General features: G+C 37.0%; 1 protein-coding gene across 1 annotated transcript in view; it reads right to left on the bottom strand.

Moving 5' to 3' along the window:
• C7 (complement C7) overlaps positions 1-24,784 on the bottom strand; it is a 71,705-nt gene that overhangs the window by 27,380 nt on the left and 19,541 nt on the right. Inside the window, exons 4-10 of the mRNA XM_017533129.2 lie at positions 22,191-22,332; positions 20,101-20,248; positions 18,824-18,962; positions 11,468-11,638; positions 8,696-8,939; positions 6,341-6,451; positions 951-1,117 (exon numbers count right to left, since the gene is read on the bottom strand). Of these exons, the coding sequence (XP_017388618.1) occupies positions 951-1,117; positions 6,341-6,451; positions 8,696-8,939; positions 11,468-11,638; positions 18,824-18,962; positions 20,101-20,248; positions 22,191-22,332 (1,122 nt within the window). The remainder of the gene's footprint in view (positions 1-950; positions 1,118-6,340; positions 6,452-8,695; positions 8,940-11,467; positions 11,639-18,823; positions 18,963-20,100; positions 20,249-22,190; positions 22,333-24,784) is intronic.

Raw genomic sequence — 24,784 nt, 5'->3', positions numbered from 1 at the left:
ATGCATAAAGCCATGTGGCTATTTTTATTGGCACCTATCTTTTTCATATCAGTGTAACAGATGATAAATTTGAGTGCTGTGTCTCTAACCTGATTTTTTTTCCATGAGCCCTTTACTGTGCAATTTTGCGTAGCCCAGTGATTTTTAGAAACACATATGTTGCGTATAAAAGAACTGATGATAACAATAAAACATCTTTAAAAAATTCTGCCAGCCAACTTGGTACTATCCTGATTTGCATGATTTCAGGAGCCCACAAGGCACAGCTACACAAAGAAAGGTGATGGGAACGTAACAGAAGGCAAACCTACATGCCTTCCCCTTGCAAGAATCTGTAACTCCTCTGACTTAGGGACGAAGGAAAACATAATCAAACAGATCAAAAGTTAAACATGGCCGGGCGCAGTGGCTCACGCCTGTAATCCCAGCACTTTGGGAGGCCGAGGCGGGTGGATCACAAGGTCAAGAGATCAAGACCATCCTGGTCAACATGGTGAAACTCTGCCTCTACTAAAAATACAAAAAATCAGCTGGGCATGGTGGCACGTGCCTGTAATCTCAGCTACTCAGGAGGCTGAGGCAGGAGAATTGCCTGAACCCAGGAGGCGGAGGTTGCGGTGAGTCGAGACCGCGCCATTGCACTCCAGCCTGGGTAACGAGAGCGAAACTCCGTCTCAAAAAAAAAAAAAAAAAGTTAAACATGCAAATTTTGTCATTAATTTATCTTGGAAGTTGCAAGACATTTAATGTTTGCCACTAAAATACAAATATAACACACCTTCTGCTTCTTATTATGTGTGCATTCATTTTACTCTACAAAATATAATTGGGACACAGAAATGCTAATTACAGCCATGTATTTATTTAGCCTCTTGATTTAACCACCTTCATTTTCCTCATGCAAATAAACATGACTGCTTCCCTATAGCATTAAACAAAGCCTCACATACCTTTTGTTTTATGACTTGAGGAAGATTAGTCACAGATTCTGCCCAGGAAGAATATCGTCTTTTGTTTCCAGCAGGGTTGTCTAGCTCTAGGTAACTAAGGCCGGATACAAAGCCCACAGCTCCCCCTCTGACAAAGGGGTCTCCTCGCATCACATTGCCGCCGGTTCCTATATAGAAGAAAACAAATGAAAAGTGAAAAATCTATCAAGCATTAAAAAATAATCTATCAAACTGCATGACATCCTGGAAAAAGCCAAACTATGTAAACAGTCAAAAGATAAGTTGTGGTCAGGAAGAAGGGAGGGGTGAATAGGAATAACCCAAATGATATTTAGGGCAGTGACACTGTTCTATATAATACTACAATGATGGGCACATGTCATTACATATTTGTATAAATTATACAAATATATACATTATATATTTAATGACAAAAGTCATTAAATGTTCAACACCAAGAGTGAACCCTAATGTAAATTATGGACTTTGGATGACAATGTGTCAACATAGATTCATCCATTCTAACCAATACTCTACTCTGATAAGGAGTGTTGATCGTGGGGAAGGTTTTACCTGTATAGGAGCAGGGGATATACAAGAACTCTCTGTACTTTGCACTCAGTTGTGCTGTGAACATAAAACTGCTCTAAAAACTAAGGTATATGTATTTTGTTTTTTGATGGTTTTCTTTTTTTTTTAAGACAGTCTCACTCTGTCGCCCAGGCTGGAGTGCAGTGACATGCTCACTGCAATCTCCGCCTCCGGGGTTCAAGCGATTCTCATGCCTCAGCCTCCTGAGTAGCTGAGACTACAGGTATACGCCACCACACCCAGCTAGTTTTTATATTTTTAGTAAAAATGGAGTTTCACCATGTTGGACAGGCTGGTCTCGAACTCCTGGCCACAAGTCATCTGCCCGCCTCAGCCTCCCAAAGTGTTGGAATTACAGGCGTGAGCCACTGCACCCAGCCAATGCTAAGGTATATTTTTAAAAAAGAAAAAGACTCTTGCCTGACAGTAGATGATATTAGGGAATTATTGCTCATGTTCTTTATATTTTTAGTGTAATAGAGTATCACATTATGCAAGACAATGTTCTTCTTAGATGATACATGCATATATTTAGGGATGAAGTATTATGATATCTGAAACTTACTTCCAAATAAATAGTTCAGCAAATAAAATACTTTAAATACATAGTACTTAAAAGAATCAGTCAATATTATAAATATTATATGTACATATATTTAGTAAAATTACAAAATAATAATTGTACATAGGAAATTGGCATATCGATATTTATTACTATGTTCTTATCTATATGTTTTAAATTTTTCATAATAAAATATTGGAGGGAAAACAGGTTCTTGCAGCTGGTATAATAATGAATAAAATAAGCTGTTAATTAACAGGAATCCATTACTTAACACATGAAACAAGTTCTGAAAAGTATGAAATGCTAATTGAATTCTTTTTTCTATTTATGTGCCTCATAATTTTAGAAATACTTTATCTCTATTTGTAATGGTTTTTACACAGGTCATGACAAGAATTTTCCAACTTTGCTGATCGGATTTTGAGTGGTTTTCATTTCCTTGTAACTGTCCAAATTTTGCAATTTCATAAAATGAGCATATTGTACTCATATTCAGAAATCATTAAAGCCTGATAGTGTGGGGTTTTTTTGCTTTTTTATCTTTTATTTATACACAATAATGGTACATATTTATGGGATGCATGTGATATTTTGTTACATGCATAGAATCTGTAATGATCAAATCAGGGTATTTAGGATATCCATGACCGTATCATTTGTGTTGGGAACATTTCAAATCTTCTATTTGAAAATGTACAATAAATTTTGTTAACTCTAGCCACCTGACTATGATCAAACACTAGAATTTATTCTTTTTTTTTTTCTCTTTTTTTTGAGACGGAGTCTCACTCAGTTGCCAGGCTGGAGTGCAGTGGCACAATCTCGGCTCACTGCAACCTCTGCCTCCCAGGTTCAAGAGATTCTCCTGCCTCAGCCTCCTGAGCAGCTGGGACTACAGGCGTGGGCCACCACACCGAGCTAATTTCTGTAATTATAATAGAGACGGGGTTTCACCATGTTGGCCAGGAGGGTCTCAATCTCTTGACCTCATGATCCACCCACCTCAGTCTCTCAAAGTGCTGGGATTATAGGCATGAGCCACCGCACCTGGTCGAATTTATTCCTTTTACTGAACTATATGTTTATACCCATTAAGCAGCCTCTCTTCATTGACCGCCCACCAGCCTCCGATAATTATCATTCTACTCTATCTCCATGAGATCAACTTTTTCAGCTCTCATATATAAAAACATGCAATATTTGACTTTCTGTGCCTGTAAATCCTGATAATTTTAGCAAATTACCTGATGTTTCCTCATCTTCATTGCTAGCTGTGTTTTAAATATACAGATAGTCACCCTTTTTAATTCAGTGTATCACAAAGTCTCGTCCCTGTATTACTGAATCACAATCATCTGAGGGGAACATAGACTTCTTAGTCCCCACCAAGACCTACAAGAGAATATCTGAGAGAATGAACAACCTTTGGAATCAGCATTTTAAGAGGATCCCCCAGGTAATCCTCATGCATACTAACGTTTGGGAATCACTGCCTTACCCAGCACACCTGTAACTTAAGAATTACAGGTTCGAAGAAATCCACTAATTTATGTTTAAGGTTTTAGCCTTCCTTTCCATACCCCAGTGAGCTCTCTATTCCAGCTAACTTTTTTCCTAGAAAAAGCAGCCCAGTGCAACAGTGAAGACTCCAGACTGTGAAGCCAGATTTTATGCATTTGCATTTCATATCTAATTCTTATTCTATAATCTTGGTCAACATTTCTGGGCCTTAGTGTCCCCAAAATGTGAATAATACTTAACACTAAGGTAGGAAGAGTATGTTGGTTAATTTTTGTAAATCACTTAAAATTGTGCTGGCACATAGTAGGTGCTCTGTGTTTGTTAACTATGAAATAAAATAAAATTGGTAAGCAGCTTCCAACTGCCAGATCATCTGAGAACTGATGTCAACATTTTCTCAAAGTTTTTACTTTCATTTCTATGTTCAGATTATTATTTTTCCACTTCATTCAAAACCTTTTCCTCCTCGGATATGTCAACTATATGAAGACAAGCACTTTCTCTGGCATATTCACGGCTATATCTTGAGTGTCTAAAACAATTCCTGGCACATACCACAGACTCCATAAATAGTGGATTAATGAAGAAAGTGAATGAGTACCTAAACCTGGTTTTTCTACTCATCTCCCTCCTTCTTGTATTCATCTACCAATATCCCAAGAATCCCTGCATCTTCACTGAGAACCATGACACATGGGTCGGTGTTCACCTGTGCCATTACCCCAAGAGGATTTCGGCTCTGATACTGCTCAGTCTATGGCCTCACGAATATGGCCTCTTCCCTTGCAATCAAACAGGCCTTGTCTTAACGAGAGTCGCAGTTGCTTTGTGCAACTGAAGAGCTTTTCTCTTTGGGAAGATTGCATGAAGAAAGCATCCATGATAAAGGATCCATGACAAAAGTATCTTAGGTATCTCCAAGCCTTAATTTAGTCATAGCAACATTTTTCATTTTCTTTGCAGGTGAAAGTAAATAATGATTTTAATTATGAACTCTATAATAGTACTGCACTGCAGTCTCACTTCCATCCCTACCATACTATGGAATCTTTTCCTTTAACAGCAACTTTTTTTAAAAAACCTTTATTCTAGATTAATGAGGTGCATGTTCAGGTTTGTTACCTGGCTGTATTATGTGATACTGAGGTTTGGAGTATGATTGATGCCAACGCCCAGGTAGTGACTATAGTACTGAATCGTTTTTCAACCCTTGACCTCTCTCTTCCTCCCCTCCTTAGCAGTCCTCAGTGACTATTGTTGCCATTTTTGTAACCATGAGTACCCAATGTTCAACTCCCACTTAAAAGTAAAAACATGCACTATTTGGTTTCCTGTTTCTGCTTCTGCACAACAAAGGAAACTATCAATGTGCAACAGACAACCTACAGAATGGGAAAAAATATTTGCAAACTATGCATCTGATAAAAGTCTAATACTCAGAATCTATAAGGAACTTAAACAACTTACCAAGTAAAAAAATAAATAACCCCACTAAAAATGGACAAAAGGCATGAACAGACACTTCTCAAAAGCAGCAACCAAGTCTTAATCACCAAATCCAATGAACATTTTTCGGTCCTTATCTTACTTGATTTCTGTGTAGTATTTCACTCTGTTGACCTCTCTCCTCCCTTACTTTCCATCTCTTGTTTTTTTATGCTCCCAAATTTTTCCTTCTCCATTCTTCTTTATTCTCTACAACTTTACTTAGGTAATCTTTTATTTAATCACTTCATGTGTTAAATCTATTAATGGCATCCTCTAGCCATCAGAATAAAATCCAAACTCCTTAACATGGTACCTTCATAGTCTAGATCAGTTTACCCTTTCAGTCCTTCTTCAATCACCTGAAGACTAACACACCACCTTCCCCCCATCTCCACTGCCAACCACCATGAACCAAAAACCTGACCTCCATAGAGTATTCATGTCAGCAGGTGAAACTGAATCTTCTCTTGATATTGACACTTGTCTAGGCTTGTTTGCCAATCATCACAAGGGAGGAATCTGCTGTACACTGATTACATATTTATAATACAGAGGATATAACCTAGTGAACTCCCTAGTCTGTGTGATATCTCAGTACCACAACATATGAAAGAGAGATCAGAGGCAAAAAAATTACCAAATAGATTTTTAAAAACACAGAGTAGAACACCTGTTAAAGCCTCGAAAGCCCTTAGAGATCAAGAATGAACCACAGAAGAGTGGAGTAGAGGTTAAGCTTGTAATTATTCACAATAGCAAAGACATGGAATCAAACAAAATGCCCATCAATGATAGACTGGATAAACAAAATCTAGTGCATATACACCATAGAATAATATGGAGCCATAAAAAAGAATAAGATCATGTCCTTTGCAGTGACATGAATGGAGCTGGAAGCCATTATCCCTAGCAAACTGACACGGGAAAAGAAAACTAAACATTGCATGTTTTGACATATATGCAGGAGCTAAATGATGATAACATATGGAAATAGGGAGGAGAACAACACACACTGGGGCTTTTTGGAGAGTGGAGAGTGGGAGGAGGAAAAGATCAGCAAAAATAGCTAATGAGTACTAAGCTTAATGCCTGGGTGACAAAATAATCTGTACAAAAAAGCCCCATGACACAAATCTACCTATATAACTTCACATGTACCCCTGAACTTAAAATAAAATTTTAAAAAGAGGTTAAGCTTGCAATGCAAATTGCTCTTTTCATTTACCTGAATCAGATTTAAAAGCATCTTCCATTTCCTTGCATTTATGTCTTGATGAAGAAAATAAAAATTTCCAACCTGAGGATTTACAGTTTTTTCCTTCTGCTGAACCAAAATCTGGGGGAAAATATGTAAAAGAGACATATTTAATTTCTGCATTTCTTGAAGATCTTCATATATGAGAGTAGGGATAAGAGGTTGTTTCTGGCTACTATGGCCATCTAATCAAGAGTGACATAATATGAATATTTTCAAGTACTCTAGAAGAGTTAAGGATCAGAATAAAGGTATTTGACTTTTGTTATTTTCCTTCTATTAGCTTCAGTCACAGAGGGGAGACCAGGGGGATTTCTACATAAAATAATGCAGGGAGTAGAAACTGAACACCGTAAAGAGTATCTTTTACCCATTTACAGTCGGCTTCTTAGGCACAAAATAAATCCATAAAAGTAGAAGTGTGACAGCTTCTTCCAGCAAATCTACTTAAGACTGCCAAAGCTGGCTTTGGTTTCTACAGGAATTAACTCCTAAAACTCAAGTTCTACTGGCTCAATCTCTCCATCCTCAACATCTGTGACTTCCAATCTCCTTCTCATGACTCATAAACTTAGAATGTGATCATTTCTACTCATTATCCAGTGCAGTTTTTCCAATGCATTTTTTAAAAGTATGATAAAAAATAATAAGATGTGAAAATATATTTTCTCATTTTACTAACTATATTATAATAGCCTTAATGTTTCTTAGAGACCAATTATTTGGGGCATACATTATATCTCAGAAGTTTTGATTATATTTAAATAAAAATTTGGGGAAAAACATAAACTGCTCAAGAATAAAATTTTTACTGAAAAATATAATTTTACCAGCTTGGAAAGTTTTTTTTAATCCTCTCCATTTCTTTTTAGTGCAATAAAAAGAAGTAAAACTGAATTTAGATCAAACTACTTGCTAGATTGATTCTCCAAAGAAATAGTGTCCTCATCTTTGCTATAAAAACCTAAACTTGTGCACTCATTTCCAACCTGTAAGATTTGAAAAGATCAAATTCCAGTTAAAATTTATGTGGTAGAGACCTATAAAGAAATAGCTCAATGGAAACAGAAAAAAAAATTATAGTTTACCCATTTAAAAAGCTACAAGACTTCCTCTGAATCTTATGTAAGAGGTCTTATTCTTCTCCAAGGTTGTAACAGAATCTTTTCTGAAGAGTAAGACCTTGAAGAGGGGATTTGGAATAGAGAAGGACATGTGGGCATCTGCTAAAAGACAAAGTTGGGAAAAAATTTGGACTTAGAGCATTAGTAAGCCTAGCTGGGTGTGGCGGTGTGTGCCTGTAATCCCAGCTACTCGGGAGGCTGAGACAGGAGAATCGCTTGAACCACGGAGTCAGAGGTTACGGTGAGCCGAGATCATGCCACTGCACTCCAGCCTGATGACAGAGCGAGACTCCATCTCGAAAAAAATTTAAAAATTAAAAATAACTAAAAAATAAAGAACATTAGTAAGCCAAGGCTAGTCTCTGAAGAGGAGGAGTGGATGCTAAGCCACCACCATCCCCTCCCACGTCTGGACAGATAATGAGGACGCTTCTCTCAATATGAAATTATCAAAGCATTAATTCAGAGGCATGTCCTGATTCTAACCAAAATCAGGCAATTTTAGCAGTGACATCATAAGGAATAAGCCAAACTGACTTTGAGGCCAGTTAGACCCAGCCTTAAATACCCTCCTTACAATTCACTTGACCTTGGATGAGTCTCATAATAGCACTGAGTCTCTATTTCTCAATCTGTGGGACAGAGATTAGAATGCCCATCTCATTGGGTAATAGCAAGAATTACTACTAATACATGAAACTCACTTGTCATAAGGAAGGTATCCAATCAATTTAAGCTATTGTTACAAGTATTAAGTAGTAAATGAACGTGTGATATTCAAATCAGATTTTCTTAAAAGAATGTGAACAGTAAAAAAAAAAAAGTAAATGAAATACTTATTTAAACATTTTGATTTATGAAATATTACTAAATTCCTCATTAGTTTTTCTTGAGAAATACTGTTTAGTCTGAGAAAGGGGAAAGTTTAAAAAGCATTTTAAAAATCCAACCAATACCCTCTGGGGATAGCCAGTAATAACAGTGATTTAGCTCAAGGTACTATCCAAAAGAGTAGACAGGCTTTTCTTAAACCATGTAAGATTTTAAGTACAGAATAATACATTCTTGCAATTTTGGATTCCTTTGCAATTTAAATCTTTATTTGTCAAATTTTAAAGCTCAAACGCTTACATAAGTACGTGTTATTTCCCCATTAAAATCCCAGAAATGCTTTTAGACAACAAATTTTTTAATACTATACCCTTTTGTTTGAGTTTTTCTGAGTCCACATAAAATAGAACTCTGTATTCTCCTCCTAAGGACCCAGATTGCAGATAATGTGTCCCATATTGGTCGATTAGTCTGCGGTAGGCACTGTAGTCATACAGAGAGGGGAGGTGGGAAAGCTCCTTCCAGAATGGCTCAGCAAGTTGTAAAAATTCTGGATTGTTATTAATGAACTGAGCCACTTCAACGGTGTTGTCTACAACCAACAATTGATAACTCTATGGAGAGAAAAAAGAGTACAAGGAGCTTCAGGTGGAAGATAGCAAGGCAATGAAAATAGTTCTCTTTTCAATATCTCCACCAACTTTCACCTCCAATCAACCCAGACTACATTAATTTTTATTTTTGACACATGATGATCACTCCTATGGGCCCACCAACAGGACACAATCAGGAATATGTGGAGTCTCAAATAGTAATAACATCTGAGGAATGGCCAGGCACGGTGGCTCACTCCTATAATCTCGGCACTTTGGGAGGCTGAGGCAGGCAGAGCCCTTGAGGTCAGGAGTTTGAGACCAGCCTGACTAACATGATGAAACCCTATCTCCACTAAAAACACAAAAATTAGCCTGCCATGGTGGCACACACCTGTAATCCGAGCTACTCAGGTGGCTAAGGTAGGAGAATCGCTTGAACCCAGGAGACAGAGGTTGCCTCTGTCTGGTGTGAGCAGTGATCACACCACTAGACTCCAGCCTCGATGACAGAGTGGGACTCTGTATCAAAAAAAAAAGAAATCTGGGCCGGGCGCGGTGGCTCAAGCCTGTAATCCCAGCACTTTGGGAGACCGAGGCAGGTGGATCACAAGGTCAAGAGATCGAGACCATCCTGGTCAACATGGTGAAACCTCGTCTCTACTAAAACTACAAAAAATTAGTTGGGCATGGTGGCGCATGTCTGTAGTCCCAGCTACTCAGAAGGCTGAGGCAGGAGAATTGCCTGAACCCAGGAGGCGGAGGTTGCGGTGAGCGGAGATCGCGCCATTGCACTCCAGCCTGGGTAACAAGAGCGAAACTCAGTCTCAAAAAAATAAAAGAAATCTGAGTAATGCCATGTTAAGCTACCACCATCCCCTCCCATATCTGGATATATAGTAAGGCCCCTTCTCTCAATATGAAATCAACAAAGTATTGCTTTAGGGTTCAGGATTAATTCAGAAGAATTCAGGATTCTCCTGCCTCAGCCACTTGAGTAGCTGGGATTACAGGCATGTGCCACCATGCCCGGATATTTTTTGTATTTTTAGTAGAGATAGGGTTTCATCATGTTAGCCAGACTGGTCTCGAACTCCTGACCTCATGTGATCTACTTGCCTCAGCCTCCCAAAGTGCTGAGATTACAGGCAAAGAAATTATATGATAACTTCTTATATAACCTCCAAAACCCCAAGGCCAAGTTGCTATGCTATCTTCAACTAGAAAAAAAGAATCAATCCATCAACTGATAAATATAAATATGTAAATGTGATCTTATTGTCCCTGTCTTGAAATGACTTGTAGGTATCATTTATCTGTCATGCCAGGGTATTTGCAGGTTAAGCTACTTTATAATGAGGTCTTTTAAACACTTCCTAAGCATCTTTCAATGACATCCAAGACAGATCACAGATCTACTTTTGCCAAACCCCCACCATGTGAACAACATAATATGGAGACAATAAATGTTTTTACAAATCATAGTTCCACAGTTTCTTAGTCGTAAAACAAAACCAATATTTCTTATACCTTTCTAAGTGATTTATTAATCAAATTACTAACTTTAAGAATGAGATGAAATGTACAGATTGTAAATAATGATCAGCCAAAAAAATTCTTCACCCATAACTCTATATCAATTAGTACAATCCATCTCAACTGTTCAGGTTTCTCAAGAGGAAAGTTTCTGTATTTCCAAACAATGAAGTACTTAAAAATAAGTCTTTTAGCTTTCTTAGATAAAAATGTTGGTATCTCAAAAGTAATAAAATGTTTTTAAAGTCTTATATCTTCATGCACCTTCTAAGAAGACTCTAGCATTTGCATTTAAGAAGCATATATAAGCATTAATTAGATTTTTTAAATTGTATATGACACTTAAAATAGTATCACCAGTAATCACAAGTAAGAAATTTAAGACCATTTAAAATAGAAGATTTCAAGGTAATAAGGGGTTTGTAAACATTTTCAAATAAAAACAAATACTTTTAAAGAGAAGTTTAAATGTATAAATAAACATACATATACATATTTTGTTTTTGTTTTTGTTTTTTTGAGGCAGGTTTTCACTCTGTTACCCAGGTTGAAGTGCAGTGGCATGGTATTGACTCACTGCTCCCACTCCCCCCGGACTCAAGTGATCCTTCCACCTCAGTCTGCTGAGTAGCTGGGACTACAGGCATGCACAACCATGCTCAGCCAATTTTTGTACTTTTAAAGAGACAGGGTCTCACTATGTTGCCCAGGCTGGTCTCAAACTCCTGAGCTCAAGCTCAAGCAATCCATTCACCTTGGCCTCCCAGAGTGCTGGGATTACAGGCGTGAGCCATTGTGCCTGGCCAGTACAACTAAATGTAGTATCAAAGAGATTTAATGAGACAGTATTGTACCTTTTAGAGAAACATATTGTATTGTCTCTTAAAGGTAGTACAATTACTATTACAAATTTTAATATGAAAGTTGATCCTTTCGATTAATACAAGTTTATTAATGCAAGCAACACTTAAAAACAGTAAAATAGAGAAAAGTTAGCTGACATTTTTACTAACCTTTTCTTTATGGATTTTATTGGTATGTGAATGATAACTGTATGAACTAGATGATGAAGAGCTAAAAAGGAAGCGCTTGTTACTAGATGATGTATGTTCGCTTGATGTAGATTTTACATAAGACCAGGTACTATTGTAAAATTCATAATTAAAATCATTATTTACTTTCACCTGCAAAGAAAATGAAAAATGTTTCTATGACTAAATTAAGGTTTGGAGATACCCAAGATATTTCTGTCATGAATCCTTCATCATGGATACTTTCTTGATGCAATCTTCCCAAAGAGAAAAGCTCTTCAGTTGCACAAAGCAGCTGTGACTCTCATTAAGACCAGGCCTGTATGATTATAAGGAAAGAGTTCATTCGATGATTATTTTTTATTAAGCAGGACACATGGTACCAACAATGGCAATTCCAAGTGATTCATGAAACACGTTTAGGTACAAACAACTTCTATGTTCCTTTAATGTCAGCATTTGGCCCCGAAGTGAGCAAATTAACAAAAGCTACACTGACAGAGAACTAGAAAGAATTTGGCTCTTGATTTTTCATCTAATAAAGGGGAACAGAGATGCAAATAGGTGATATGAAGCAACTCTTTTGAACTTTGTTTTGGAATGTTCTATGTGATCAAGCAGTGGATTTAATTTCTAATTCCGTTTCACTTGGATAAATGCTAAGATTGCATTTTTTCTACGATAGATAGTAGAAGAAAGGGCCACTCCAAAAGAATTTTAAAGTAGGCAACAAGTTAGTCACATGTAACTAATTGAGAAGTGACAGCTTCAGCTTTTATTGAAGAGGCAATCATTCATTTATCCTTTATTTTACTCTAGATCAAGTATGAAAATGAAATGCCCACAGGCGACTGGCAGGTAATATCAATGTTGGAAACCTCCAGTGGACAGCATGGTGACGAGAAAGTGAACACATACCCTGTCTAAAAGGGACACACAACACTCAAATCCACTAGACAGGTTCTGGTATTGACAGATTGTCTGATTTTTTTCAGGAGATAAATTTGAATCTTCATGTAGAAATCTCTTGATTTGTTAAAATTAGAGACAACCAATTTGCTAAAAATGTCAGTCTCTGCAGGAATAAAACAAAATAGGCAAGAAGACTCCCTCTCGCTNATTCAAACTGGGAATCCTCCTTCCACAAGCATTAGTGTTTTTGTTATATATACATACACATCTGTGTTTGGGATCAAAGCATAAGGAGAGAGAAAGTTGAACTGATGGAAATGATATACTTTTTTGATAACTAAAAGGAAAGAAAATAATGTTACACAGTCATACTATATGATGCTTACAAAGACATAATATTCATGTTGTCACATTAAATAAGAAAACAGGTATAAGTGTGAAAATGCTATTAACTAAAATCAATCAAGAATATGTCCAGTCAAAAAAGACTAGAAAGAAATACAGCAAAATGCCGTAAAATATAATATGATTGTTATCACTACCTTCCATTGAGTATTAGATATGCATGCTAAAAAGATAAGAAAGACAAGAAGATGGATTTAAGCAAATCTTTTATTAGAACATTATTTCCGTTACATTATGAAATTGGTTTGCCTAAAAGTTAAATGCAAAAATTCAGCTTGGGATGGAATGAAAAATATATGTATGTATGTGTGTGTGTGATTATATATAGACACATATGTATATACACATATACACATATGCACACATACACATACATATATATTATTGACTAAAAAAATTTAGTTTTTTATCTCTTTGGAGAAAGAAAAGTTACATACATTCCTTTCAATGCAAAAAAAAAAATTAGCCTATTTCCCCCATCTTTATATCCACAATTCAAATATGTGGTTCTTGATTTATGCAAATAAGCCTCTTAGCTGCTTTAGTTCAGCATCTTCTCACTCCTATCTACCTACACATAGCTGCAAGAATCATCTTTCTCAAAGTGGTGTGGTCTTATTACATTTTCCTTAATTAATACCCTCCTTCTTCCAGCTTAGATTCTGGATCCTCCAAGACTGATTCTTCCCCTGAAATCCTAAATTCAACCTTCCTACACTCTGACATCTCTTATTCTTTTAACTTTCATTTTATTATTGCCACATCTATTATTTAACATTATAGAAACATGTTCTTGCACTTACTCTCCCTGTTTCTCACTATCAGTACTTTCAGTTATTTCACTTCCTTCGTGGCTCATGACTTCAACCATCCTCTTGCCAATGAATTTAACTTCCTTGCCTAGATGACCTGCTATCACATTTTCCTGGCAAAAACCCAGCCCAGGCTTGCTAGGCCAAGCAGCTTAGCACTACTCTAGCAAATCGCACAACTGTACATATTGGTGCCACTACAAATCCATTTGTGATTTTCAACTTCAGTAGAATCCTCAGTACCATCCAGCAATACTTTATTTCTCTAGTCAGTTCTCTCTTTCTCACATTCTCTACAGTACCTATTTATAAACTCTGCAAAATTTTAAAATTTTTTCAAAATTCAATTCCCCAATTCTACAGCCACTTCCTTCACTCTCAGAAGATGATCTTACCTCTTTCTTTACAAAATCTCCCATCTTCAAAGACCACTTAAACTGCTGGCAAACAAATCTACAAACTTATTAACTTTTCTTCATTCTTTTTCTCCATAGGTGTCCTTCCCCCTTCTCTTAGGCTAACCTTTCTGTCTCTTCTCCGTATTGCATTCCCTCTGACCTCTTCAAAGGGTGGATTAGATGGCTTTATTGTTCCCTCTCCTACAGCTTCCATTTTTCTTGATCTACTGGCTCCTTTCTATCAAAACTCATACATGTTCTAAGATGTTACCTGTTACTCTATATTCCTTCTTTTCTACTTTTCTGCTTTCCCATCTCACCACCTTAAATGAGTTGACTGTAATTATCTTAAATTCCTCACTTCCCATTCACTCTTCCACCTACAACGGTCTGACTTCCAACAATGCTGCCGGCATCTTCCTTATTTCACCAGATGGTGAACACTTCTTCCAACGTTATTCAGCACTGTCGACCACTTTCTCCTACTGGAAATACTCTTTTCCATTGGCTTTCTAGTTTTCTTTTTTTTTTCTCTCTCTCTCTGGCTGTTCCTTCTAAGACTCCTCCAGGCATCTCCTTATACCACTCATCTATGCGAGTTCCGAGAGCAACAGTGATCTCTACTCTGTGGCTTCAATTACCATTCCAATACGAATAATCAGCAAATGTATATTTCCAGCCCAAACTCTTTCTCCTGAGCACTTAGACATAACTTAGGTACCTAAACTGAATTTGTCTTCTTTCTGCAAACGGGTCCTTACCATCTCAGAGGATTGTATTTTCATCTGGCCATTGGTCCAAGTCAGAAACCCATTCATATCCCAGACTGCTCACTCTCCATCATTCCTTGCATTCAGCCACTTACCGAGTTTTCTCAGGCCACTGTCATATTCCTCAGGGATTATTACAACAATTCTCTAACCAGATTGCTTTCCCCCAGTCTGCCACCCTCCAATCTATTGTCCACTGTTCATAAGAGTAACACCCTTTCTTAAACTCTCTAATGACTTTTTTAAAATCCAAACTCCTTAACTGAACAGAAAAAAAAGTCTATTTTATTTACTTTCCTGATCACTTATAACCTCATTGCTTACGACTCTTCACACTTCACTCTGTAATCCAGCCAGCTTGAACTTCATTCAGTTATTCAAAGGTGCTCCCAGGGCCAGGGTCAGTGGCTCACACCTCTAAATCCAGCACTTTGGGAGGCTGAGGCAGGTGGATCACTTGAGGACAGGAGTTCGAAACCACCCTGACCAAAATGGCAAAACCCTGTATCTACTAAAAATACAAAAATTAGCCAGGCATGGTGGTACACGCCTGTAATCCCAGCTTCTCAGGAGGCTGAGACATGACAATCACTTGAACACAAAAGGAAGATGTTACTGTGAGCCGAGATGACACCACTGCACTCCAGCCTAGGCAAATGCGTAAGACTCTTTCAAAAAAAAAAAAAAAGTATTCCTCTTGCCTTCCTGTTTTTTCATTTTCTCTCTCTCACTCCCACCTACATATAGAATGAGGGATGATATACAGATAGAGATATTCACCGTATATACATACATGTATATATACTATATAAAATGCTTGTAAGTATAGTGTCTGCTAAGAGGGGGTTTGGAGCCGGACTTCTAAAGTTCAAATCTCACCTTTGTCATCTTCTATGCTGTGGATATGCTATTTAGCTTTTTTGCCTTTGTTTTCTCATTTGTAAAATGAGATGCCAGTACCTACCTCCTCAGGTTATTATAAGGAAAATAGATCCATGTAAAGCTCTTGGAACAGTGCTTAGTATATAAAGGACTCTTACATGTGATATATTTTTAACTATCATTTAAATTATCCCTAGCTAACAAGGTAGATTTAGAAATCTCAGGTATCTAGTCCTCATACCAATAGAAGCAGCAAAGACTTAGATAAGGTAGCATTCATTAAAATTGCCTTTAGAATTTGTTTTTGTTTTTCACTTGAAATGCATCTAGGATTTCTCTTCAAAATATATAATGAAGTACATTCAAGACCAAACACAGAAGAAGCCATGAGACTTCTTCACCTTGATCATAACTCATCCTCTTCTGCAATTCATCACATATGCAGAATAAACACAACAGTCTTTCTGCCATCTCTCAGGCTGAACTAGGCGAAGGGGCACCTTCCCAAGCAACAAATGCCTTCCATGTTGTATAAAATATATAAGTAGACAAAGAATGTGCACAGCGTCGAAATTAAGTAGCTTACTCAACAAGAGATTGGGTTTTCCCTGGATAAACCATGAAGCTAGAAACCAAAACGGGGATTATAAAACTGGCCAATTCTGTTTTATGTTTATTTACTAATATTTATGTTAAGCCAAAAGTCACCTTCCACTTTGAAGAGAGCTGAACACCCAGTGGGCCCTAGATCAATTTATTTGAATCATGGAGAACATTCACCACTGCCACATCCACATCTGGGCTTAGCACTTGTGTGGCTGACTCACTGCCTGTTGCTTCCACTTCACTTCCCTCAGATTGGCTCCTCAAAACATCTCTGTTCCTCAGTCTGTAACAGGCTATAATTTCCCTCTACTCTGACAAACATCTTCACATTCAGTGATGGGGAAGACATTTCAGATGTCAATCTAAAGACCAAGCCCCGCTGAGTAAAATAGAATGTCAGGATCACGCTGTTATTAAATTATCCCTCTTCTTCAGAAGTGCAGACTTCCTGCATGTCTACCTTCCAACTAAGTCAGAAACGCCCTGTCTCATTTTTTCTCTGCTCTGTAACTTTCTAAATTTGACCCTTTTAGAAATATACATGCAAGTCTCCACATTATAATTATGAAAGAATTAGGAACACATTCTCTAAGGAATACGGTGAGAAAAAATTCTCTGTATATGCCTATTTTACATTCTCCTTTCTGGCCAAAGGTTAAATGATGAAACATGTTATTCGCCATGCTGAATTTAGAGTTGAAAAAGAAATTAAATGAAATACATGGGGAGAGTAAAATGTAATGGTAAAATAAAAGGCTGTGAAATCTGACAGACCAGATCTAAGCTCTACTACTTTTAATTTGGTGACTTTGAGTAAGTCAGCTGAAGCCCTCTTCAGCCTTAATTTCTACATACATAAAATAGTAAAATATTGCTTACTTTCCAAGGCTGCTGTGAATTTTAAACTGCGCTAATCACCTAAAATCGTGCAGATGTCACAGTAGGTATTCAAAAACTGGTAGCTACAATTATTTTTTAGATCCATTTTACTTCTCATTTATATCACTCAACAACTCTTAACTTATTCTCTAACTTATTCTGTGGTAAATTAGAAGATAGTATGTTTGCTATTTATAATCAAAACTGCTTTCTGGAGAAGGTTAAATTGGGTAAGCAAAAGGCCCTTTTGTCTGAACATTTCAGTAGTTTGGGTGTGCAAATTTAGGAGTAATCAATATTGAAAGCTGAATTAGACATTTTTTGGAGTTTGGGGACAAAGGGAGGTAAAGGAGTGGGAGGGGGGATCTTGAAAGGCAAAAGCAAGAAAGAAGCTAACACCAGATGAGACCAGAAATTTCACCGTGTCGAGGCTGTGGAAGAATGTTTTAAGGTAGAAGATGCCGATTGCTATTGCTTCGACATGTTTGCATCACTGCAACAGAAAACCTCTCCTCTATCTTCTTTCCAAATCTTCCATAAAGTTTCCTAAAGCCATAACTGTTTTGCATGAGTACGTTTTGTGTTGAACAAAACCTACTCATGGGTGAATTTAGGTGTGTATGACAGAAATAGCTTTTGAGAAACAGAAGCCTGGAGCCAGAGGAGATCTGAGATCATAAGCAAAATTAGAAAGTTAGGCAATACCAGTGTTGGCAAGAATGTGAAGTGGAGGCCACTCATCCCCACTGCTGGGATATGAAATGATCCAGCCATTTTGGATACTTTACCTAGTAAAATTTAATACATACATATCCTACAAGGCAGCAATTTTAGATCCAGGTGTATGCCCTGGAGAATCTCTAGTTCATTTGTATGGGATTCAGGCACAAGAACGTTCAAGTCATTTTCATAAGAAAAAATTGCGAACAGCAATAAAAATGACACCTGCAACAGCATGAGTAAATCTCAAAACCATAACTTTTAGGGGAAAAAAGTAACAGAAGGATAGGTATGATTCTATTTATAAATGGAAAAAATAAGCAAAACTAAATCACAAATCTCTATTTAGCGACAAAGACATATAAAGAACAAGCATTACAGAAAAAAAAAAAACCAAGGATATAATTAATACAAAATATAAGATAGTGGTTGCCTGAGGAGTGAGAGGGATGTGATCAGAGAGGGGCGTAGAGGGGCCTTTAAGTCACTGGCAATATTCTATTTCTTAAGGCAGATGGTGGGCAGAGAGGACAGTTTTCTTTAAACTACACGTATATGTTATCCATGCTCTTTTGTATAGATGAAATAGTTCACGATTTTAAAATAAAAGCATTTTAAGTGAGCTGACACTAGCAGTGTCAAGAGACTATCATTACCAGTCAGGGACAGGGCCTTAAGTTTTAATACCTGTACAGGCACAGACAGTAAGGTCTTGGGCCCACATAGAACATGAAGGTATAAGGATATGTCAGCTTAAATGACACATGTTAAAGTGTCATCGCCCTGTACCCCAAAGAAAAACAGAGTATACTTTTTAAGTTGACATAAAACATTGATAAAAATTGACCACATATTAGACCTTAAGTAAATTCTCAACAAATACCTAAAAGTCAGTATCATATAAATAATGCTGTCTGACAATCCCAGATTAGAAATCAGTAACATCGTAAGTACCTGGAATGTATAGGAGAGGGCATTTCCACTCAGCCTGTAGAAGTCTCTTCCATCCCCGCTAAACACCTTTCTACACTGACCACCAAAACTTTTGGTGTTGATGACTCTGTTCCTAAACTGGCCAGTGAGTGCATTGTAACTGTTAAAAGGAGGTGGAGGAGGAAATAAAAGGCAGTTAAAAACCAGAAATAGCACTTCCTGGGAAAAAAAGTCGTTAGAGAACTCTAGAAATTCTTAAAATGCATTACAGTTAAACACTTCTTTGAGAGAGCTCAAATAAAGAGCACAGCATCCTAATGCATACCATACATTATCCAGCTTCCCCTGCTTAGTATAATCACTAAAACTAATAGCTGGGGAAAGCCAACAGCCTTTCAAAGAACATATTTGGGAAACACATGGCTCTTTTGTATCTATGGCAACAGCTGGTTTTGAATTGAATCTATAGATAAAACCAATACAATTAAGGTTACTCTTGAGGACAGAGAGCACTCTATAATAAATTTTAACTAATTGTCTCTGAGCTTGCTGAATGGTATACTTTTTAAAGTAATTTTAACCTATTTCTCTGTTAATTTTAAAATGTTACAGATAAATTACTTCTTTCATTTTAAAACAGGTTATTCTTAAGTCTTAATACCTTAACAAGTCATATGACATTGAAAACTTCTCCAGAATTTTCTTTAATAAGGTAAACACAGTATTTTCCAACCTTCACTTGTAAATGAAGTTTTTTGGCTAGTTTAGGCAATTGCTGTTCAGCCTGGGTATTACAACACATTTGTTTCTCTTTCTCTTCTCATCCTGTTATCATTCTATTGTTTCTTCCTTCTCTTGAATAGCCCCCACATTACTGAACCAGTCTTCTCTCTCTCTCTCTCTCTCTCTCTCTCTCTCTCTTTCTCTCTCTCTCTTTCTCTCTCTCTCTTTCTCTCTCTCTCCCTCTCTCTCTCTCCCCTCCCTTCCTTCCTCCCTTCAAACACCCATGAAGTGACCAACTGTCCAGGTTTCCTTGAGACTAAGGGGTTTCTCTGGATTCGAATTTCAGTGCTAAAACCAGGACCATCCTACAACAAGCGTTCATTCAACATCTCACCACATGTATCTACAGGTATACATGTATGAACAAAAATACTGTCTCAGGATGTGGCAAAGAGCTCTGAGCCAATGAAAAGTCTTGCCTATTAGGAGATTTGTTCTTAGACTTGCCAAACCATAACAAAAAAGTTTAAAATTACAATTCATTGATGTACTCAGGAGGCTGCCCAGCACCTTACCCATTTCCTGTAAGTTCTATGTTAGGAGGAGGCTTATCGATATCACAGGAAGGTCTCCTTTCTGAGTCCTCACATCTGTCTTCATCAGCACTATCTTCTTCACAGTCAGAATCCCCATTGCAAACCAACAATTTGCTGATGCACTGACCTGAACACAAGAAAAACTCACATGGCAATGTAAAAGAGGGAAGAAGAGAAACGCTATCCAGAACCAAAAAACGTTTCCTGCCACCAGCAACACTGCATTGATACTTCAATCTAAATGGGAGATAAATCCCAGAGTGTCTAGGAAAGGACTAGTGATTATTTTGTCTCCATTTTGTGACACACAGAAGTGATTCATAACTCAGACACAAAATTAAAAACAGGATCTGAATTCAAATTTTCAGGATCTCACCCGTAATCAAGCAGCTTGTCTAAATTATACAATTCCAACTACTGGGAAGATCGATTGACTTCCTGCCCTTCAACTTTCAATTTTTTTCTGTCATTCTAAGATGACCAAGTTGAGCTTTTCTTGGCAATTTGCATTTGTGAGCTTTAAGAGCAGGAGAATTTTATCAAAAGGTTAAAATTCAATATTTCTTTAGCACAATAGGGGCTGGCATACAAATATGAATAAAAATGGCCTTTGCCAGACTTTTCATATACTTTACAATCTAATAGGAAATACTACAAAGACGTAGATCATAATTGTTATAACAGCCATAAATCTAGAGTACCAAGGAAGCACTGGAGGGTACCAGATGATCTAGTTCCTGCCTATCTCCCCGGCACCATGTCCAGCCATTCTCCTACTAGCTTCACATACTCTAGTCATACTGGACTACCTGCATGAATTAAAGGCCACATTTTCTGTTAACTCCAATGATCTTGTACTTACAGTTAGTTCTCTCTGCCTAGAACAGTTTCTCTACCTATTCTTACTTGTCCTACAAGAATCAAATTAAACGTTATCTCCTCTTGAAAGCCATCCCTACCTCACAGGCTCTGCTGCATGTTCTTCCTCTATGTCCTCATAGGATGCTTAGTGCACAACTGTCCCTGTAGGACACACAAGCTGCTATACTGTCACTCAATCCAATGAAGCAAACATTTGTTGAGAATGTATTATGTACCAGAGACTCCAGAAGCCAACATGAAGGAAATATAATTCATATCTTCAAGGAGTTCACAGTTCACCAAGAGAGACATTCAGGCCAACAAATAATCCAAATTACAGATGGTACAATATGCATAAGGAACACATGGAGGTGATTGGTTAATTACTTCTCTCAGTTAGGGATTTAGGGAAGGCTTCCTGAAGGAGTTGTTACCTGATTTGGATTTCGAAAGTAAAGTAAGCATTTGACAGGCATCATTGAGGAGCCCTTCTAACTCAGGGATTATTTATGTACTATTCTGCCCATAAAACGTTAATATTTGTGAGGGAAGAGGCATGTGTTTCCCTTGTATATACCACCCTTACCACTATTTGAAACACAAGAAGAATCATAAGCGTTTACTAAATTTTATTACATTAATCTGACTGCACAAATGCAACATAGAGAACTGATGAAATAATATTCAATGCCAAAACTATGTTTCAGTCACCCCATGTGTAAGAGAGAACTGTATTACTCCTTAATCAGCTCATTAGTGTTGCTTTCTTGTAAACATAATAATTTAGGCAGTAACATTGTTTTTGTCTAATCTCGTATATGTACAAGACTCACTCTGCGTCTTCACCCAAAATACAACCTGCTTAAATTATTATGGGTGCCTATTTGGGTCTACCTAAATTATTTTGGGTGCCGAAGTTACTGCCTAAATTATTTTGAGTATCTATTTGGGTATGTCAGTAGCCAGAGTTCCATTCGAAGAGACTAAAAGCATTGCCATGTTTATTACCAGATGCCTCCCCTTGCATTTGAAAGAATGATAGCTGAATGTGTGATTAACTTACCAACAAAAATCCTGATGATATTTGGGGCAAATTAATTTTAGGCCAATATAAATTTAGTAAAACTTAACAAATGTATAATGAGCAAGTTCATCAAATAACATTTGAATTTACAATCTTCATGCTGAGCCTATGGAAAACAAATTACCTGAAAAACACCTGAAACGCTCTCCACATCCCTCCTCTGTTGGACATCCTCTTGTAGGTTTACAGGACTGTGTTTCAAAAGCATTTCCAGTACAAGGTTGGCCCCCATACTGCCCATACACAGCAACTGACCGCCTGCGAGTCTAAACACAAAGCAGGCAGTGGTTTGGTTTTGTTTTTTCCAAAGAAATCTCCAGTTTCCTTTATCTGAGTAATAAAATCTGAGCAAACGTAATACAATTAGACAAACAATGTCCAGAAAATTGTTCTGGTGTTATACAGAAATAAAACCTAAAAATCAATGAATCCACAGACCTGCTTGTCCTTGAGTTCAGCGACATTTCAGCTATTATTTATAGAGCGCTCCCAGGTACATATTGACTTTCAGGATTAAATGCAAAAAAAAAAAAATTGTTTTTAGTGATTGTAAGAAAGTAACCTGATTGCAGTGAGCCGAGATCACACCACTGCGCTCTAGCCTGGCTGACAGAGTAAGACACTGTCTCAAAAAAAAAAAAAGAAAAGAAAAAAGAAAGTAACCTGAGTCAAGCTTAGAGGGTAGACACATAAGCAAATAGATTATAGCATAGAATGATCAATGTATTTGCCAAAGCTGTGTTCCAAGAGCTCATTAGAGAAAGTGAAATGACTTTTTCTGGAGTGTGGATAGGGTACTGGGAAGGGGGTTAAGATGAAGCAGAGTTAGAGTTAGGGAAGCCTTCAGAAAAGTGATGGCAATTCCTTCGAGCTAAACTGTAAGCCTTCTTCAGGAAGGAAGGCAAGGAAAAACAATTCAGAGAGAAATATATGAATATGGAGATCAAATTTACAAAACAGAAGCCTAAATAATCCAAGGGTGAAGCTACATCTACAAAGGAATATGTAAAATACAAGCCTCTTGAGGGGAAAGAATATAGGCAAAACTAAATGAGAAGTTTACAACTAATTCGTCCTAAAGTTTATTAAATCCTCATTCACTACAAAGACATGTATCTTAACATTTAAACAAAAAGAAAGATCTACCACTGGCAATCGGTGAGCATCTTCCAGGCCTCTTCCTGTACTCACCTCTTCTCCATTAAAAAAACAAAACATAAAACAGAACCAAAACTGAGCATCCTGAGGATTTAAACATTGAGTGAAGACCAACAGGGAAGAGTTGCTGTACATATCAATGTTGAACTTATGCATCCATCCTAAATTGGGTTAGAAGTGGGAATTCTTCAGCATGAGGGGTCACAGTGGCATAATTTGAACTCTGAGCAGATTCGCACCAGCCAGAGCCTGGCTCTGGCGCCTTTCATCATGTTTAAGCAAAGGAGCCACAGAGGAATATGAGCGTGGAATGGAACTAGGTAAGGTTTCTTGATACTGTTTTTCGTGTCTTTGTAAGGGATGCAGATGCTGCTCATGTGTGGCTTATCAGTGTCCTTTGGTAATGTTCCAGAGCACAGGTGGAACTGTTTGCATAAGGAGCATTTTTCGTCTCTTTGTAAGTGATGAAGACACCGCTCATGTGTGGCTTTTCAGTGGTGTTCTTTTGTGAAGTTCCAGAGCACAGATGGCGTTGTTTGCATAGGGAGTGTTTTTCTTCTCTGTATTACCAGGGAGCCCTTGATGGCAGCCACTCTCCAAGGTCTCATTCTCACCTGTCAAAGCCTGACTTTACGATTCCTTTTTCATTTTCACTTGTCTCTTTCTGAATGAAAATTTTGTTTTTATAAGCTAGGATGTATCCATTGCATGATGACCTTCACTTAAAGAAAAAAATTGCTTGTATAAAAAACACCCTCTCTCTACTTCTATTTAGTGTTCTTTCTTCTTTTCAAACGATAAAAATATTTAACGTGCTTGATGTTTCTTTGACCTTTGCCTATTATTCATGTACCTATTTGCCTGTAATCAGAGCTGTTATTTATTATACTTGCTAGAAGCCAAATTCTTTGTTCATGTAATTTGTTTTGAAAATACCACTCATGTAGGTACTAAATAAATGGCTGATGAAAATGATGAGAGTGATGGTGCTTCCAAATAAAAATTATCTTCTATAGTACGATTCTGTTATTTTAATAATTAAAAGTGATTTTTAAATATATATTTTTATCCAAACTGGACTATTTCTAAAATATTTAACTCTTAAAATGTTCAGAAACTTTAAGACAAACATTTTATTTCTAGGACTATCCTCAGAAAATTATGGGAAAAGAGGACAGATCTCTACATTCAAAAATGTTTATTAAAGTTTTCTTTATAACAAAAATGGAGACAAATATCAAACAATAAAAAAGTAGAAAAATAAGGGTATATTAATATCATGGAACATAATACTGCTGTTATAAGTTATTTTGCTGATAACAAATGTTAGATTAAAATAGTAGAGTACAAAACTATGATAAAATAATCTCCTTTTAAATTATAAGTACACATGGAGAAAAGGCAGACAGAGCCGAAAGAATAAATACCAAACGCTGTTATACAATTTCTTTCTTTTAAATGGTAGAATTATGAGTAATGTTTATTTCTTTACAACTTCCTGTATTTTCTCCAATGAACATTTTATAATAAGGAATTAAAACAGACATTTTTTTTTTTTTT

This window comes from Cebus imitator, unplaced genomic scaffold, assembly GCF_001604975.1.
Source record: "Cebus imitator isolate Cc_AM_T3 unplaced genomic scaffold, Cebus_imitator-1.0 Scaffold80, whole genome shotgun sequence".
Taxonomy (NCBI): Eukaryota; Metazoa; Chordata; class Mammalia; order Primates; family Cebidae; genus Cebus; species Cebus imitator.
The sequence above is the reverse complement of the archived record's forward strand: the minus strand, read 5'-3'. Positions and strand labels throughout refer to the sequence as shown.